The sequence below is a fragment of the Chrysemys picta genome, chromosome 4 (assembly GCF_011386835.1).
Source record: "Chrysemys picta bellii isolate R12L10 chromosome 4, ASM1138683v2, whole genome shotgun sequence".
Lineage (NCBI taxonomy): Eukaryota > Metazoa > Chordata > Testudines > Emydidae > Chrysemys > Chrysemys picta.
In genome coordinates, this window is record NC_088794.1 from 16,698,379 (window position 1) to 16,717,042 (window position 18,664).

Below are 18,664 nucleotides of genomic sequence, written 5' to 3' on the forward strand. Positions count from 1 at the left end.
ACCGCAGGTGTACTATCGAGTCAGTGGAATGTTGGGACATGCTGGTACCGTCAGCAATAGTTAAGGGCTTAATGTAATGTTTGTTCTCAAAATTTTTTTGAATGTATAAGCGTGAAGTATTGTAGTTGTGTATCTGTCAGGGTTAGAACACAGTTCCCTAACAGGGCTATAGCATGGCGCAGGGGGGTAGGTTCTGTCCACACAGGTAAGAAGAAACCATGTTATAACACAGTTGTGCCACACAACTGTTTAACCTGATTATTTTTGTAGCATCCAGAGGGACGGTATGTTACATTCTGCATTAAACTGAAATTAACTTACGAAAACTGGTCATGCTGTACGTTAGTAATATTCCTTAGGAAGTTAGCCCTTTCTCAATTTGCAAACATTTCACAGATTGATCCTGATTTTTTTTCTACCATGTTAACATTCACCAAATAACCTGGAGGAATAGTTGTCAGATTCTGTGATGTTCTCCTGCTGTTTGATTTGACTGTTTGTTACTGGCTCTTCTTTATTCGTGGCTGGTTGTTGGTTGCCTAAGTCACGTGCTATTGTTTCTCCTCTTTGATTGGATGTATGAAAAATTTTCAACAGAAGAACAATGAATATGGCACTTTCCAGCATGAATTTTCAGACAATTAATCATTTGTTTCAATTATTTCGGGATTTACAGACATTTTCATGAATACCCTCCAGATGTTATATACTGATAAGTGTGGATAATATAACTCCTGGTGTCCTAGCAAATAGAACTCATTGCTTTTGATGGCTGAAATACTAGTTTCAGAGTAGCAGCCGTGTTAGTCTGTATCCGCAAAAAGAAGAACAGGAGTACTTGTGGCACCTTAGAGACTAACAAATTTATTAGAGCATAAGCTTTCGTGGACTACAGCCCACTTCTTCGGATGCATATAGAATGGAACATATATTGAGGAGATATATATACACACATACAGCGAGCATAAACAGGTGGGAGTTGTCTTACCAACTCTGAGAGGCCAATTAATTAAGAGAAAAAAACTTTTGAAGTGATAATCAAGATAGCCCGGTACAGACAGTTTGATAAGAAGTGTGAGAGTACTTACAAGGGGAGATAGAATCAATGTTTGTAATGGCTCAGCCATTCCCAGTCCTTATTCAAACCGGAGTTGATTGTGTCTGACATCAGGAATCAAAATACTCAAAAACCAGTGGGAGAACACTTTAACCTGTCTGGTCATTCAGTGACAGACCTGCGGGTGGCTATATTACAACAGAAAAACTTCAAAAACAGACTCCAACGAGAGACTGCTGAGCTAGAATTGGAGTACTTGTGGCACCTTAGAGACTAACAAATTTATTAGCGCATAAGCTTTCGTGGACTACAGCCCACTTCTCTATATGCATCCGAAGAAGTGGGCTGTAGTCCACGAAAGCTTATTTTCTAATAAATTTGTTAGTCTCTAAGGTGCCACAAGTACTCCTGTTCTTCTTTTTGCGGATACAGACTAACACGGCTGTTACTCTGAAACCTGAGCTAGAATTGATATGCAAACTAGACACAATCAACTCCGGTTTGAATAAGGACTGGGAATGGCTGAGCCATTACAAACATTGATTCTATCTCCCCTTGTAAGTACTCTCACACTTCTTATCAAACTGTCTGTACCGGGCTATCTTGATTATCACTTCAAAAGTTTTTTTCTCAATTAATTGGCCTCTCAGAGTTGGTAAGACAACTCCCACCTGTTTATGCTCTCTGTATGTGTGTATATATATCTCCTCAATATATGTTCCATTCTATATGCATCCGAAGAAGTGGGCTGTAGTCCACGAAAGCTTATGCTCTAATAAATTTGTTAGTCTCTAAGGTGCCACAAGTACTCCTGTTCTTTTTTTTTTGAAATACTAGTGAATCTGTAACTTCTGTTTACTATTCAACCAGCGTTGTTGTTAGCACAAACCCTCTTACATTAGTATTGTCATCTGTATTCCAGTAAGAGCTGGAAAGTGCTGGGAACTATTCAGAGACACCGTGAGAGGCAGTCTCTGACCCAAAGGTCTCACAGTCTGACAAGACAGACTGAGGGCTTGTCTACACCACGCAGCTTTTAGCGACAAGGCCTTGTGTCGACACAGCCTTGTCGCTAAATGTCAGCATGTGTAAACGTTCTTTGTCGGTACTTTTGCTGACAAAGTACTTCCAGCCCCATGAGCGGCGTTAGCTTTGTCAGCAGGGGAGCGGTCCTTCCGACAAAGCCTTGTTCACACTGCCACTTGCGTCCGCAAAACTTTCATTTTTCATGGGTACTTTAAAAAGTGTCCCGTCCCGTTCCCCCCCTCTCCCCGCCCCCGGGACGAAAGACAAAAGTTTTGTCGACAACTTCGCAGTGTAGACATCCCCTGAATGAGAGAGGGGAAGCTGTGACCCAGAGAGGGTCACACGGCTGCCCCATCAGCATTTCATCTAGGACTAGAACCACGATCTCCTGAGTCTCAGTTGAGTTCTACATCCACTAGACTAGACCGTGGTGTCTCTCTAGTTATGACTCTATGCTAATAGTTTTTAATGCCCTGCTCTAAACAGCGCCTGGAGCATTGTTTACACTGGCAAAAATAGGGCCCCTAATTCATTACTTTACTGCTGATAGCACTAGTCTAGGCAAGGCTAGTTATGCACAGGGCTGCTCAGACCCATTCAGAGCAGAGTTGTGATGAATTAAATGCCAGTAGCTGCCCGGAGCACTCTCTGTACTAGCCACCCTAAGCAAGGCTGGGAAACGTTTCAGAAAAGTGGCTAGTGTAGACACTGCCTGAGGTTACGGCGGGTGACCAGTAGCACTGTGTCTAGACAAGGAAAGCCAGGCTTTGCAAGATGGAGTGGGCACTGAAAGGGCAACTGCTTGTTTGTTTCAGGCCCAGCAGTTGCTGTTACCGATAGCTGAAATTGGGGCTAATCCCAAGTACTAAAGGCAGCCTAAGAGTAATGCCGGGCAGGATCAGAAAAGCCCTAGTGCACAGAGAGCTAGACCGCCTAGGACGGGGATTCATTTACAGCACATTCATAGAATCATAGAATATCAGGGTTGGAAGGGACCTCAAGAGGTCATCTAGTCCAACCCCCTGCTCAAAGCAGGACCAATTCCCAACTAAATCATCCCAGCCAGGGCTTTGTCAAGCCGGGCCTTAAAAACCTCCAAGGAAGGAGACTCCACCACCTCCCTAGGTAATGCATTCCAGTGCTTCACCACCCTCCTAGTGAAATAGTGTTTCCTAATATCCAACCTGGACCTCCCCCACTGCAACTTGAGACCATTGCTCCTTGTTCTGTCATCTGCCACCACTGAGAACAGCCGAGCTCCATCCTCTTTGGAACCCCCCCTTCAGGTAGTTGAAGGCTGCTATTAAATCCCCCCTCATTCTTCTCTTCTGGAGACTAAACAATCCCAGTTCCCTCAGGCTCTCCTCATAAGTCATGTGCTCCAGACCCCTAATCATTTTTGTTGCCCTCTGCTGGACTCTTTCCAATTTTTCCACATCCTTCTTGTAGTGTGGGGCCCAAAACTGGACACAATATTCCAGATGAGGCCTCACCAATGTCGAATTCTCAGCTAGCACAGCTGGCAACAAAAGAAACATCCTTGTCCACTGATCTATAGCCATGCTAGCAACAACCATTTCTTGGAAGCCTGCCTGACAGCCGCTTCTGAACACGTTTGCAGCACAGTTCAGGGTCTCACAGATGAGGGGGCCCCTCGTCCTGTCACCAGCCCAGTGCTGCTTTCAAAAGCTTTTCCTCATTTCCAAGAAAAGGAACAGTGTCTCTTTAAAGAGAGACCAGCAATCCTGCAGAGCCAGCATTAAAAACTATCATTAGGAGCCATTGTATTTAAATTAGAGATAATCTTGGGCACAATGTGGGGAGAGAATGCTGGGTGGGGCTGCAGAGAAAGCTGCAATTTCCCCTGCCATTGTCACTCTGCTGTCCCTGATTGCCAGCAACCACTGCAAATTCCAGTGATTTACTGAGCCATAGGGTATAATTTGCACCACGTGCAAGGAGTTAAAGTGCCACCAGGCATCCCTGTCAGAGGGGCTCATGACGGGCTGTCAGCTGGTCTTTATTCCTTTCTGTTCCTGAGCAATCTGCATACACTTGTCAGCTAAATGTGGGAGGGGGCAGGGCTGAGGGACAATGATGCCAGATCCTCCAGTGCAGAATCTTAATGCTGTTGTGAATTTGTGCTCCAGATGGGCACTGTTCACTCAGAGAGGGTGATTAGAAGATGGTCACATGGCCAAAGGCCTGTGGGAAAAGTGCCGCCCTATCTGCTAACGGATGCCGAGAGTCTGTAACTAGCGATACCTCACTCAGTTTGAGAGGGTGAGACTAGTCCAAGAAGTCAGATTTGCTTTTGTCCATAGTTGCTTTTAAACTTCCCAGCTCTCCCGCACTATTGAGATGCGGGGCCACTGGTGTGATGGGAAGTCATTTATTTTGAGTTTTTTAAATAGACATGATGAAATGTCTTCTCGTCTTTTTCCAGGACCGAGTCTGTGGCTGAGAAGATGTTGACTAACTGGTTTGCCTTCCTCCTCCATAAATTCTTAAAGGTGAGGGGGAGACTGAGTGGAGATCCTCTTCTGTCTTTACCCATTCTCCTTATGCTTCCATAGCGCTCCTCCTGCCCAAGACCTAGTGGGTGACTCCAGCCTTTAAAATGCCTGACAAGGCCTAAAGTAAGGGGGAGACAATAGCAGAGCAGAGATCTGGAAATAAGACCTGTGCTATGTGCATCTGGAGATGTAGTTAAATTAGCGGAGTCTAAGCTAACCATCTCTGTGCTTAGCTTTGTTCAACCCTGAGGTTGCATGTTGCACATTTGAAATGTTCTGTGCATGACAAGCCTGCAATGAAGCATGCCTGGTGCATGTCTCCCTGTCTCTGTTCAGCTGAAGGAACAGACTATCATCGCCATCCAGCAGTGAGCCCTGATGGGCTGCATGTGTAGGACACGTAGGAGGCTTTCACACCTCAGAAAAAGACCTACTTGCGTCATCTAGTCCAGGCCATACCCAGGAAAGTGTAGTTCCCTACAGTCAACTCTTGACTGCTTTTTTCAGTGTAATGTAAAATAACCCAGGTAATGGAGCTTCTACCACTTCCCTGGAGCCCTGTGCACAGGCTGTTGGATCTCTCTGATGGGGAATGTGCCCGCCTTACTGTTCAGTGTAACTTTCCTTGCTTGGTGTAATCCCATTTCACCTCGCTGTACCCCCTGGAATACCCCAAACAACTCCTCTCCCTACATCATTCAGGACTGTGAAAAATTTTACACCATAGTTAGGTCGACCTAACCCCCCAGTGTAGAAGCAGTTAGGTCGACAGAAGACGTCTGCCGTCTTGGAGAGGTGGATTAGCCACATCGATAGAAAAACCCCTTCCATCAACATAGGGAGAGTCTACACTATGGCGCTACAGTGGCATAGTTGCAGCACCATAGCTGTGCTGTTGTAGCAGCTGTAATGTAGACATACCCTCAGATTCCTTCTCTCCAGCAGTGGGGAGGCAAGCCAAGGATGATACCCACATTGAGTAATGGGCCCTTGGCGTTGGCTTTCCTCTCCAAGTGCTGCTTTGGGCCGCAGACCTGCAGACACTTACTTCGGTTGTTAAGATCAAGTCAGTGGCACCGTGCACCTGCTTAAAGATAAGCATATGCATTAGGATAAGGTCCTGCCGAAGAGGCACTTTCATCTAGATTTTGGTTTTGCTGTGTGTCTTGTCGAACAGGAGTGCGCTGGGGAGCCGCTCTTCATGCTGTACTGTGCCATCAAGCAGCAGATGGAGAAGGGCCCTATCGATGCCATCACAGGGGAGGCACGCTATTCTCTGAGTGAGGACAAGCTGATCCGGCAGCAAATTGAGTACAAAACATTGGTGAGTTGGCTGTCTGTGGGACCTGGCTTTGAACTGTACGCGTCCTCTCCAGCTGAAGTGACCTACTGTAAGTGAAGAGAAGCCATACATTTATGCATGCTCTGATGCCCCAGGGTAGAACTACCTGCTTCATGTCAGAATTGGTCCTTCATCAAAAGCACAAGCAGGAAATACACAATTTTATGGCCCAAATTCTCAGCCAGCTCAACCCATACTCCAACATCGTGGCCCACATGTGCAATAAGCTGTAAGACGTAAGTGCACGTAATGTTATGGGCCCGATTTTCAAAACCTCGGGGTGCCAGGGCCATGTGCAAATAAAGTATGTACCTAACTTGATTGTGTGCGAACAGCCCTGGCTGCTAAAGTTTGGAAAATCAGGGTTTACATGTGGAATCGCAGACACTTGTTATCCTTTTTTATATCTGTAGCTCTCCATGCCTTTGCCTTCCCCTAAACATAACTCCAATGGACATCCTGAAGCTCTTAGTTTAATGAGCTTCCCAAGGAGACTCTAGATATTGTGATATGCTATGACATGATATACAGCAGTGATATGAATGTAGACTCTGTGGCTTTTCAGGGGAATTCAGTGTTAAGTGTCTCTGTCCCACGATGAACATTGTCACTGCTATGCTGGATGTTTCTCTGATGCCCTTTTGAGAGACGTTTGAGATGACTTCTCCCCCTCTAGATCCTGAACTGTGTGAACCCCGATAACGAGAACAGCCCAGAGATCCCTGTGAAGGTGCTGAACTGCGACACCATCACTCAGGTCAAAGAGAAGATTCTGGATGCGGTGTACAAAAACGTCCCCTATTCCCAAAGGCCAAGGGCTGTCGACATGGACTTGGGTAAGAACATCCCTGCCCCGTGAGAAGTGTGTGTGGGGGGAGTTAGACAGGTAGCCAGTATTGAGGTAGTTCTTAGAGAGATTTGTAATGTTCAGGAAGCGGATCGCATTGGCTAGAGCCAGCATGGCTAGCTTTGTGCACACTTGCTCTATCCTTACCTTCGCCGCCTCCCCCCAAAAAACACACGACACCCCTCACCCAGTGGAGATGCTGTTTCTGCAGGACACAACACTGGGTCAAACTCTTTACCTGTTTTAGCGATTGCACTCTGCAGACCCTGTTAATGTCCCCTAGAAAACTGTTTTAGTGGAGCGATTGTCCAGTGAGCAAGTGACTGACACCTCAGACTTTTTACACAAGGCACCTCCATCTCCAAGGCCATATATTTACAGTAGTGTTGGGGGGGGACCCTTAGTTCAGATAAACACCCCAAAATATAATTACATTCCCCCACTCTGGGGAAAATTCTGCTCTCAGCTGCAAGGAAGCAACCCACATTGACTTCCCTAGGGCTGCACAGGAATAATCAAGAGCAGAAGTCAGCCCTTTCGCTAAACACCCCTTCCTGGGAGCTTGGCCTCTTAGAGACTCATCTCTCATACAATGTCACATGAGACTGATGTGGACAGAATAGGCGGGTGGCTTTTCATCCCTGACCATCGTGTCTGCTTGTTCTTGCCTTCCCTTCAGAATGGCGGCAAGGCCGGATAGCTCGTGTGGTCCTGCAGGATGAAGACATCACCACCAAGATTGAGGGCGACTGGAAGCGGTTAAACACCCTGATGCATTATCAGGTAAGAAACCATCCCTGACGCAGAGCTCCCAGAAAGCAGCCAAGCGGAAGGGAAAGAAAAGCAGAAATTTAATTCCTCGGCGTCTCGTCTAACAAGACAGACAGGGAGGTCACGTTCTTATGATAAACCAGAATGGTTCAGTGTGCTCGTGCATTAGACGAGAAAGCAGCCCTGACACACATCTTACAGAAACTAGCAGAGTTGAAAATTGACTAAATTAAAAATGCCAGCCTCTCTCACCAGATAGACTGGGTATGCAGAGAGAGGACTGCGCTGTCACGGTTAAAGATGTGGGGGCTGCAGAGGGCTATCATGTCAGAGACCCAGGCCTGGAAATGGAAGCCTAATTGAGCGAAAGGGGAGGGCAGTATAGGAAGGGAGAGGGGTTTCTGTCTCTGAAGCATCGTCTATAGGCCACCAGGCACTATGGGGGCAGACTAGCCGTCTGATCCAGTGAGGCAGGGCACCAAGCTACATGGACGACTAGTCTCTTCCAGGTTTCAGAGGAGCAGCCGTGTTAGTCTGTATCCGCAAAAAGAACAGGAGTACTTGTGGCACCTTACTCTCTTCCAGTTTCTCACTCTCAATCTTCCTACGTGTTGATTCTCAGTTCTCGTTCAGGGGATACCAAAGGCACCTAGTTTTTAGGAACAAGGGGGCGTCGCCTTCACCCTGTGTCCTCTGCAGCAATCGCACAGCTTCAGCATTAAAGACAGTCAGAGGAGTGTGCCGTCGGTCAAGGGAATATAGCCCCAAGCACAGTAAACGTAAACCTGAACATTGGGAAATGTTTCTTAATCGAGAAGCGGTGACATTTGTTATGAGTCTCCCAAGAGAAACATCAGGAGCCCCATCACTGGGGTCATTTGAAACTAGACTGGTCAGAATGCTAGCGGAGACGCTGCATCCCACAGTGACCAGGATGGACTACAAGCTTCTTTCCGTCTCTTACTGCTCATGGCTTACGCTCATGACACCAGCCAAGCATAGCCTGCCTTGGGTGAGAGTTGAGCAGCTAGAAAGTGTTAACTATGGTAGGTCAGAGAGAGAGAGAGAGAGAGAGAGAGAGAGAGAGATAAAGGTACGTACTCAGCCAGGTCCATCTGTCTACCACATGCTGGAATGTTCTGCTGTAGGGGAGAAGGAATGTGTTGGAGTGGAACTGTATCCAACCCCCCATGAAACTGATTTCTAGTTAGTAGAGGCATTGCTCTTGAAGCCCAGTGCTTGGTACTGCACCCCTAATGGACTTTCATTTATCCCCTGTCCATAGCCTTCCTGTAGCTTCAACTTACCTCACAGTAACCCTCCTAATCAGACACTAGAAGAAAGGAGGTTAGTGTAGTACAAGGACACTTCTCTTTCTGAGCAGAATGGTTTCTCAAGAGAAGCAGATCTTTCCATGAGGTACTAGTCAGTTGCCTGTAGAACAGAAACCTTTCCCTTTTTACTTTGCTTGTTCGTTAAAGGTGACTTATCTCATGGCTATTCAGTGGCCTCTCTTTGAAATGAGTTTCATGGGTCTTAGCTCAGTTCCTAGCAGACTGGTGTCCACATCACAGATACGGCCACCACCGTTGGCTTTTAAGTTGGCAAGCACAAATTAGGATTGGCTTGGGCCATGTATCCTGAGGCCCATGTGCTCACTTTGATTGAGCTAGTGTGCTAAAAATAAGTGTAGCTGCAGCAGGGTGGGCTAGATGCCAGAGTATGTGCCTAGGGTCTCAGATGGGATTGTACTCAGGGTAGCTAACTCAGCCTGCCGCCTACATCATTGCACCTATACTGCTCTTTTGAACACTGTAGCGCAATCAAAGCTAGTATGAGAGTGTTTACATAAGCTGGAAATTACACCCCCAGCACCAGGGTAGATGTGCACCAAGACAGTGTGAGTGAAAAAGAAGTGATTAATAAGAGAAGGTGGGGAGGAGCAAGGGAACTTGTGATCAGCAGGCAAGTAGGGAGGGGAGAACCAGTTTGATTTAAAAAAAAAATAATCATAATGGGCGCAAGCCTCAAAAGTCCGATCCGAACTTTCCCAAAGGGTTGTTCTGTCCCATTTCTAGTGAAAATAAGCACTACCTCCACAAAGTCATCCCGTCTTTCATATCCGACATTTGTACGGTTCGGAAATGTTCCACTTGTTCTTTCCCTCGTGCGAAGCAATGTTACGCTGAGACCTGAAGATGTAGTGAGCTGTGTGGGGAGAAGTGCAATTGATATCTGCAGCAGCATTTGCTGTTTCTGCTGTGCGCATCATGCTGCAAACACGTTGCGTGTTAAGCTCCTTTGTGTTCTTTTTAAGAGGCAGCATTGGCTAGTAGACTGAGCATTTTGCCTCTGCCACTGACTCATTGTGTGGCCTTGTAATTCGGATAAGATAGCGGAGCTAACACCTCGACTCTGGCAGAAGTGCCATGGCATCTTCGGGACCCATGAGTGGTCAGAATCTTGCTTTAAATAAAATGCCTAGCTCTTGTGTAGCACTTTTCATCAGTAGATTTCAAAGCACTTTACAAAGAAGGTCACTATTTTTATCCCCATTTTACAGATGGGGAAACTGAAGCAGAGCTAGAGATAGAAACCCAGTCTCCTGAGTACCAGTCCAGTGCTCTGTCTATCTACTAGGACATGTTGGAAGTGTTAGCTGAAAGACAAGCCCCTTACCGCTATACTGGGACACTGAATCGAAAGGATCGGTGAATTGCCAACACAAGTGACACAATTCCTGCAGCTCCTAAGTACTGATTCTGAAGGTCTCCCATCCAAGAACTAATCCAGCTTTACTCCTGCTTAGCATGATCATACTTTAAGAGGCTACAGCTGCAGGTTCTAGTTTGTTGGACAGTATCAGCAATCACTTGTTATTAGGTTGATGATTTAATTCCAAGTCTTTTTCTTAATCCCACATTTCTTCATCAGCTCTTCAAGGCAAGATTTTTTTTTTCTGTTTTTTTTTAATGACGATAACGTCCCACCTACATCATCATCAGCTGATAATCTTGTCTACCCAGCCATTAATCTGATTTTCACAAGCATCCCCTGTATGGAAAAATCAAATAGAATTTAATAGGAAATGATCAGCTTTCTATAGATTATTTTTGAACTGTGTTATAGAATTGAATAGAGAGCTGTATCCCTGCTGCTGAATTCTGTATGATGGCTTAAAAATACCTGTAGAAAGGGTCTCATTCACTGTTAAATTCTCTAGGGCTTTTAGAAGAATTTCTGTAGAATCATACTACATTTCTGTAGAGCCCTATCCCTGTTAAACTCTGTAGTATATGCTCACACAGACGTACCCAAGAAAAATGAACCACTTGGAATTTAACATCAAATGATTTACAATGGCTTGCGCAGGGTTAACTTGGAGGCAGCAAACCATGAAGAGACATCACTCACTGGGAGGCTGCAAGGGCTGAGAGATTAGAAGACTATTTTAAATGAAAAATTAGCAACAGCCAGGGAAAAATCATATGGAAAATGAGACTCAGACACCTATAGTGGTTTGGCTACTGAATGTCCAAAGCTGTAGTTCATTAGCTGCTCTGGTATCTTTGCCAGGCCATGTCAATAAAAAAGGTATTGGCTGGACAAGCTTGTCTGTTGTTCTCCCCACTCTATTTTTTATCATTATTTTTAAAGGGGTTTCACATGGCATGTTTCAAGCCAGTGGAAGAACCAGAATATTTGTAAAGTTGTAAAACAAAGTCAGTCAATTTCTCGTGTGTCTCCAGGGTTCTATCGGAGTGCGGTGGCAGCAAGGCAGAATGGGAAAGGAATGCGTGTTGCATCTGATGCTAATTTGTACGCTGGCGCTTTTTAGCTGACAAGAGTCATTCTGCCCAAACTTCAGAGAGCGAGAGTGCTCCCTCTGTGTGTGTGGAATTTTTAATACTTCTCTCCTAGTTAACTACAGCTCTGATGAAACCGTATCCAACCACCGCAGCCTGGAAATTATTGCATCTTTGTGTGAAAATCCAGAGCTTCCTTTGTATTCCTTGCACTGGAATGCTTAGATTTCACCGTCGTGAAATTAAACCAAAGTGGCAGCTAATAACAGCCTAAGAAAATAATATCACCACTTGATCGTTCCTTCCAGTGACTTAATAAATTGGGTGAAATCAGGTGGGGGGCGGGAAGAGGGGAAATAACAGAGGTGTGAAGTGTTGTACTTAGCCAAATAGAAATACTTCATTTTTGCTGTGTGTAACATGAAGCCATATTATTATTATTATTTATTAATAATAACTGACATTTATATAGCTTCTTTCATCCTGAAGGATCCCAAAGCATTTACAGATCATTATACATTAGAGATCATTTTCCTGCAACTAAGGTGGAATGTGCCAGCTATTTTGCACTGGCAGTAGTTGTTCAAACTACCTTCAGTTTGAAACTGCAGGGGGAATTTAGGGAGGAGGAATGTAATCATCCCAGTTGGAGTTTGCCTCAACACCACTGTGACTCCACCTATATTCAGGGAGAGTAGAGTGCTCAGGGTTCCATAGTGACCACATGTGGTCAGAATCTTGGTTTTCTGTCTCATCGGGCAGTATTGCACCCCCTTGCACCAGGGTTGTCATTTGTTTGGCAGTAACCACCTACAGGCATCTAGTCATGGATCAGGGCACCATTGTGCTAGCCACTGTACAATCTGCCCCAAAGAGTTCTAAGCCATGCTGCTTGTGTCTCCTCGAATGTGACAATCAACGTAGGTTTAAAGTCTCTGGACCTTGCAAAAATAGGAGTCTTTAGAAGGGGTTAGAATGAGGAGGAGGAGTGCATCCAAGAGGAGGCTCGAACAGAGCTTTGCAGGATCTTGCAGAGGATATTAAGTTCAGACTTGTATTGGGAAGCCACTGGTGGGCTTCAAAGGAGGGAATGACAGGGGCTGATCAAGTGATGAAGGTCATTTTAGCTGCTGCCTTTTGGACAGAATGGACGGAAGAGATAAGGGTCTCAGGGAGCCCATAAGGGATGAGGGGTTGACCAGGGCCCAGGCGTGTGTTTTGGCCACCGGGACAGAATCGAAGGGTCAGATTTTCGGTATGGTGTGGAGAGTCAAGTGGCAAGATGTGACGAGAGCCTGGATGTGTACAGGTAGTGGGAAGTCAAAGATGAGTGTTCAAGGGATGAGGCTGACAGGGAGGGAGGTGGTGTGAAGAATAGTGCAGGAAAATGAAAGTGGGGAGAGGGTTTAGGAGGAAGAATAAGCAGTTCATTTTACCCATCCAAGACGGTTTGTGAGAGAGAATCCGATATGCCGCTTGTCAGAGCAAGACCAGCATGGAGAGAGAAGTTCCAGAGTGATTGGTGGAGAGATGATGGATGAATGGGTGTCACTGCACGAGAAGAAAAGGAGTCCTTAATAAGTTCTCCAGGGAAGCACCTACTCAGACCAGTATCCAGATTTATGGAATAATGCATCCTGGCTGGCAAATTGAGTATTTAGAACTAGGGGACAGATAATTTGGGGTAAGGAGGGGATGTTTTCTTTGTGTAACCCATCACCCTTCTCAAGTAAATCACTGGCTAAGCCCTAGAAGGCACATCAACTTGAAGATACTGTAGGGTTCACTTTCCTATTCCCCTGCCATACTGCATCATAAGGTTTTCAGTTCAGAATTTAAAAAATGCTAAGGTCTATTCCATTGAAATCTGTAGATTCTTAATTAATGAAGATAAGTTAAAAACTTCCAATGACTATTAGATTTATAGGGAGGGTAAAATTAAACGCTGCCACTAAAACCTGCTATAACAGAATCTCGTTAGTGCTAATGTTCATTTATAGTTTGACTTTCCAGCGTTTAATCCTTTTTTGGTGTAATAGAGGGCCCGACAATTTAAGATCCTGAAAGATGGTTTTATGACTTGTTCAGCTGTAAATCAAACTTTTAAAGTTCATAAAAATTGTTAAAATAAAAAATGGTTTAATAAGAGTGTTTTATGGTCCATAACATTATTATAGCTGTTTTATTCCCTTTGCGTTACTACTTTAATTGGATTGCAACAATTCTTGAGATTCTCCGTTTTTATTGGATAAAATGTAATCTTAAATCAAAATGACCAAAAATGTCTTCAATATGTCTTCATTTATCATCCCTTTCCTTCAGGGGCTTGAATCCAGCAGAGGACACAACAAGATAAAGAGGGGTATCTCTCTTGTGTTAAGAAAACAGCAGGCTACTGTGATTCGTTTTTTTTCCCCTGTCGTCATGACCAAGGTGTCATTTTATTAGCTCCCTGCAAAGTCTGGATTCTAAAACTTACAGCCTTCAGTGTTTGCTGCTTAGCAGGCTGTGTTCTACCTTCCAAAGGTGGCATCAGCGGCAGTGCCTCCTGGTGGTCTAATCTCACTCATCCGCTTTCTTCTGTCTCTTTGCCTTACCAGGTGTCAGACCGCTCTGTGGTGGCACTCGTTCCTAAACAGACCTCCTCTTATAACATCCCCGCCTCTGCCAGCATATCTCGAACCTCCATTAGCAGATACGGTAAGGAGCAGGGTTAAGTGCTGGGGATTTAAATGCTCACAGGCAGCGACCTGACTTTTCCACTGCTAGACTCCTCTTTAGACTCCAGCCTGGAATCATTAGTGGAACAAGCTTTTTGGTCTCAGCTCGTCCTTTTGCTTAGTTCCAATCAACAAGTGAGAGTATTCTTAACTCAGCAGGCAAGACTTTACACACATGGGAACTGGGAATGTTATTTATTATTTGCATAGCAGTATGGGTAGGCATTTTACAGACAATGCCCTAAAGAGTTTACAGTCTGAATAATTGAGCCTGTTAGATGCCAAGTGCATTTATAGCTTTGTATACACAGTAGTAATAATACACCTTCATAAAGGATGGTGGAGAAGTCCCTGGCGCACAGGTTTTTTCAGCTCTTTCGTTCTATGTACTGTTTAGCCAAAGAGAGCTCTCCTGACAGACCCACCTCCTTTCCCAGTTTCCTGGCTTTCAAAATCTTTATTCCAAGTACCATCACGGAAGAGTTCTGCAGCGCCATCTGAATGGTGTGAGACCCTCCAGCTAGCAGAACAGTATTATGACTCTGTGCACCATAGCAAGGGTTGTTTGCCACCTATAAAAATCCGTGCAAGTGAGAGTTCTTAGTTCCACTTGTTCTTCAGGTGAAGTGGGGAGGGGACCCAGCTTGGGGAAGTAATGCCAATGCTTATTCATTGGCATCAGGTGCAAGAGCATTTGTGAACTGCAAGTATGCATGATCTTTGCTAATGTTAATATTAATAATTCTAATTGTGCAGACAAAATGCAAATGAGGTTGCAGATTTACTTTCCATATTATGCATCAGTACAGAGCCATGTTTAAAAATAGAATTACTAGATGCTTCCCAGCCTTCCCCCCCCCCCTTTTCTCCCTCGTGCTTTAATTAAATTGGCTGGAATATTTATATTTGTCTGCGTATTAATCAGGGATGAAACTTTACCAACTTTTGTAATAACTGTTATATTTCTCTGTGCTGATCCCCTTAACTCTTTCTGGTGCTGGGAAAGGCGAGTGGACACTTGGGAGGCTGAGTTGGCCACAGCAAAGCAAGCATTTGAGAGAGATAGATAGTGTGCTGGTTTGATAGTCTCACCAGAACGTTCTGCCCCAGGCCACAGGCTGAATGGACAGTGGGTGGGTGGAGCCAGGATAATACATTTCCTTGGGGAACTGAAGCACCTCGTATCACTAAGCAGTGAGCGGAGTGATTAAGGGAGCACCTTACCCATGCTCCAAAGAGGAATTTATTCCAGCTCCCCAGGAAGGGTTGGGTGTTGAGCAAGGGGGTGAAAGTAAGGGGTGTGATCAGGGCTCCTGCAGGGAAGAAGAGGCATTGGCCACTGTCGGAAGACAGGATACTGGGCTAGATGGACCTTTGGTTTGACCCAGTATGGCCTTTCTTACGTTCCTTCCCTCTCCCAACCCTGCCTGCACAGGAGCCAAAAGGATACAACCACACACTGCAGATACAACCTATCATTGGTCTGCTGTTTAATTCAGTCACTTCTTAATTTGATTTTTTTTATTACATTTGAACCACATCACTTGTTTTAAAAATAACACAGCTTCTGCCCTGTTTGGATTTTGCCGGGCAGCTGCAATCAGACTTACAGAGAGCTGATATTAAGGCCCTGATCCTGCAAACACTCATGCACATGCTTAACGTTAAACATGTGAGGAATGGCTGTGCTTTGAATGGGACTGCGTGTGAGTAAATCAGGTTAACCAGTTAGGAAGAGTCCCAGAATCTGAATGAGAAGAAAGGGCTCATGGAACTCTGTGACAGTAACAGATGACTGTAGGGAAGAGTTGTGTGCTAGCCACATGTTGTTACTGACACTCCCCAAGTACTCCCTTGTGTTGTGCAGTCTCTGTTTCATTTCATTTTTCTTATTTCACACACATACATGGACCTGGACTGGAGCAGAAGGTAGCGGGGGGGAGAGATACTGGGAGGAGGATAGAGAACATGGCGTTTGAAACTATAATAAGAGAGTCTGAGCTGCTCAAGTTCTCTGAAATGACACAGTCACCTTGAGGAATGTGTATAAAATAAACTTGCCAGATTTTAAAGGTATGATGTCATGAAAAAGTGTTCAAAAGTGCGCTCCTCCCCCTTACAAAGTCATCACATGGACATAGTTACCCACTCCCAGTGGTATCTGAGATACCACCAGGCTTCTGTGTCCTTGCCTAGAAGGCAACATCACCACCAGTGCAAGCTGTTGGAATGATGACCCAGCAGATGTAGAGTCAGCAAACAGGGGCGGCTCCAGGCACCAGAGCACCAAGCGCGTGCCTGGGGCGGCAAGCCGCGGGGGTGGGGGGCCTGCCGGTCCCTGTGAGGGCAGCAGTCAGTCTGCCTTCAGCGGCATGCCTGCGGGAGGTCCGCCGGTCCCGCAGATTCGGTGGCAATTCGACGGCGGGTACACCAAAGCCGCGGGACCGGCGGACCTCCCGCAGAAACGCCGCCGAATCGGCGTGACCAGCGGACCACCTGCAGGCGCGCCGCCGAAAGCCGCCTGACTGCTGTGCTTGGGGTGGCAAAACACATAGAGCCGCCCCGTCAGCAAAGGTTAGTACTTACAACAAGAAAGCAAAGGTTTGTTCAGCCCTGGGTGCCCAATCTGATGATCATAAAGGCAGCCTTCCACCTCCCTCTCTCAAACAGCCACTCTCCTACCCTTTCCCCTGGACAAGGGGCTGCTCAGCTGGAGTTAACCCCTTCCTCACCGGAGACAAAGTCCTGCCCCTCACTCTTTCCTGTGTGGCCGCTTGTGGCAAATGTTGCTTTTTTTCAATGGTGTCTGCAATGTATTCTATCTAATTGCTCTGCAAATAATCCAGTGAAGGGGGGAATCTACTAAAGAGAGGCAGAGGAGTGACAGAAGCTGCTTCCTTTGGACATCACCAGCTTCTCTTCCCTTCTGTTCAGATTCAACATTCCGGTACACCGGCAGCCCAGACAGCCTCCGCTCCAGGGCACCCATGATCACCCCTGACCTAGAGAGCGGAGTGAAAGTCTGGCACCTAGTCAAAAACCATGACCATGGAGACCAGAAGGAGGGCGACCGGGGCAGTAAGATGGTGTCTGAGATCTACCTGACTAGGCTCCTAGCGACAAAGGTAATCACTATGCACCAGAGTCTGCCTGGAAAAATGTATAAATAGGCCTGTAAAGACACAGTGCTCAGCCCCTGTCTCAAGCCTTCAGTGTCCATTAATGAAGCCTTGCGACCTGTCTGTGAATTGGGCATTATTATCCCCATTTTACTCAGGGGGAGTGGGGGTGCAGAGAGGATAAATGTGCCTGGAGTTACGGAACAATTCCATGACAGAGCCAGAAATAGAGCCCTGGTTTCCTGGCAATCGCTCCTAAACTTCTAGATGCTCCATCCTTTCACCAGCACTAAAGGCCACTAAAAATTGCAAGGAAGCTACCATGTCTGTAAATGCTTTACCCGTCTCCTCAGCCTAGGGAATCTGCAATCCTTTTGTAATGCCCTCAGCAATGGTTATAGCCCAGATTGCATTTCAGAAGCAAAAGAAAAGGTGCTTAACATTAAGAATAAAATCAATGTGCCTCAGAAGTGCAGCCAGCCCATTCCTATAAGGTTACATATACCTTACGTATTCCTATAGGGTCTATACCTATACCTTTCTGGAGCTGTGCATAGCCCGTGTCACCATCTGGTGTCCCCTCCTGCTGTTGCTGTTTAGCCGAGTGTGCATACATCCCTCCCATCACCCCGTTGGTTGCTGCTCCCATTAGGGTACGCTGCAGAAATTCGTGGATGACTTGTTCGAGACCTTGTTCAGTACTGTGCACCGAGGCAGCGCGCTCCCACTGGCCATAAAATACATGTTCGATTTCCTGGATGAGCAAGCAGATAAGCACGGCATCCACGACACAGATGTGAGGCACACCTGGAAGAGCAATTGGTAAGAGCATGGGGAGTGGGGGTGGACCCCACTGTTGAGCAATTATCCACAACCTGGAAAAGAATGGAAACACGGGGATGGGGCTTGGAGCGGGAGGAGGAGGGACATCGTCTGTGTAATTGGAGGCCGCTCAGAGTGCACGTGTGCTTCACAGAATAAACCTGCTGCTGCCACACCTCCCTTCTTTCCTTGTCAAGGAAGATGCCAGCATAAGCTCCTTTGTGCAAAACCCTGCCCCTGTCCTTCTGTCTGGGAGTCTCAAACCTGGTTCTTTTCATTTTCAGTGAACTTTTGCATTTTTTGCACTTGGGGTGATTGTCACATTCTGGCTGCCCTCAGATATAATGGAAGGAGGCACCCCTGATACAAAGCTTTGCTAATACTCTTCAATCCAAACCTCCAGTACCTGTGCCGTCCCAATTCTGGGACCTCCTTGCGGCTGTGACGACGTACTTCAATTCTGACCTGTTGTGATTCAAATCGGGAACCCCCACCACACAGACAGGTCTGCCAGTGCATCTCCGTCCTGGCCTGTACACCAGCTCCTGCTGTTGGTCTCCAACCTCAGAGAAGCTACAGGTTATTGACAGTGCCACAAAGAGCTAAATTAGCACTGAGAATTAAGCGAAGTGTTCCCT

General features: G+C 46.1%; 1 protein-coding gene across 5 annotated transcripts in view; it reads left to right on the plus strand.

Annotated features, from left to right (window-relative positions):
- PLXNA2 (plexin A2) overlaps window positions 1-18,664 on the plus strand; it is a 328,426-nt gene that overhangs the window by 301,843 nt on the left and 7,919 nt on the right. For 3 of the 5 annotated variants that reach the window (XM_042848961.2, XM_065591481.1, XM_042848962.2), the window contains 7 exons: window positions 4,530-4,596; window positions 5,777-5,923; window positions 6,618-6,777; window positions 7,468-7,571; window positions 13,966-14,065; window positions 17,020-17,210; window positions 17,857-18,026. In XM_042848961.2, coding sequence (XP_042704895.2) covers window positions 4,530-4,596; window positions 5,777-5,923; window positions 6,618-6,777; window positions 7,468-7,571; window positions 13,966-14,065; window positions 17,020-17,210; window positions 17,857-18,026 — 939 coding nt within the window. The other 2 variants (XM_008178226.4, XR_006174188.2) reach the window with 2 other exon arrangements.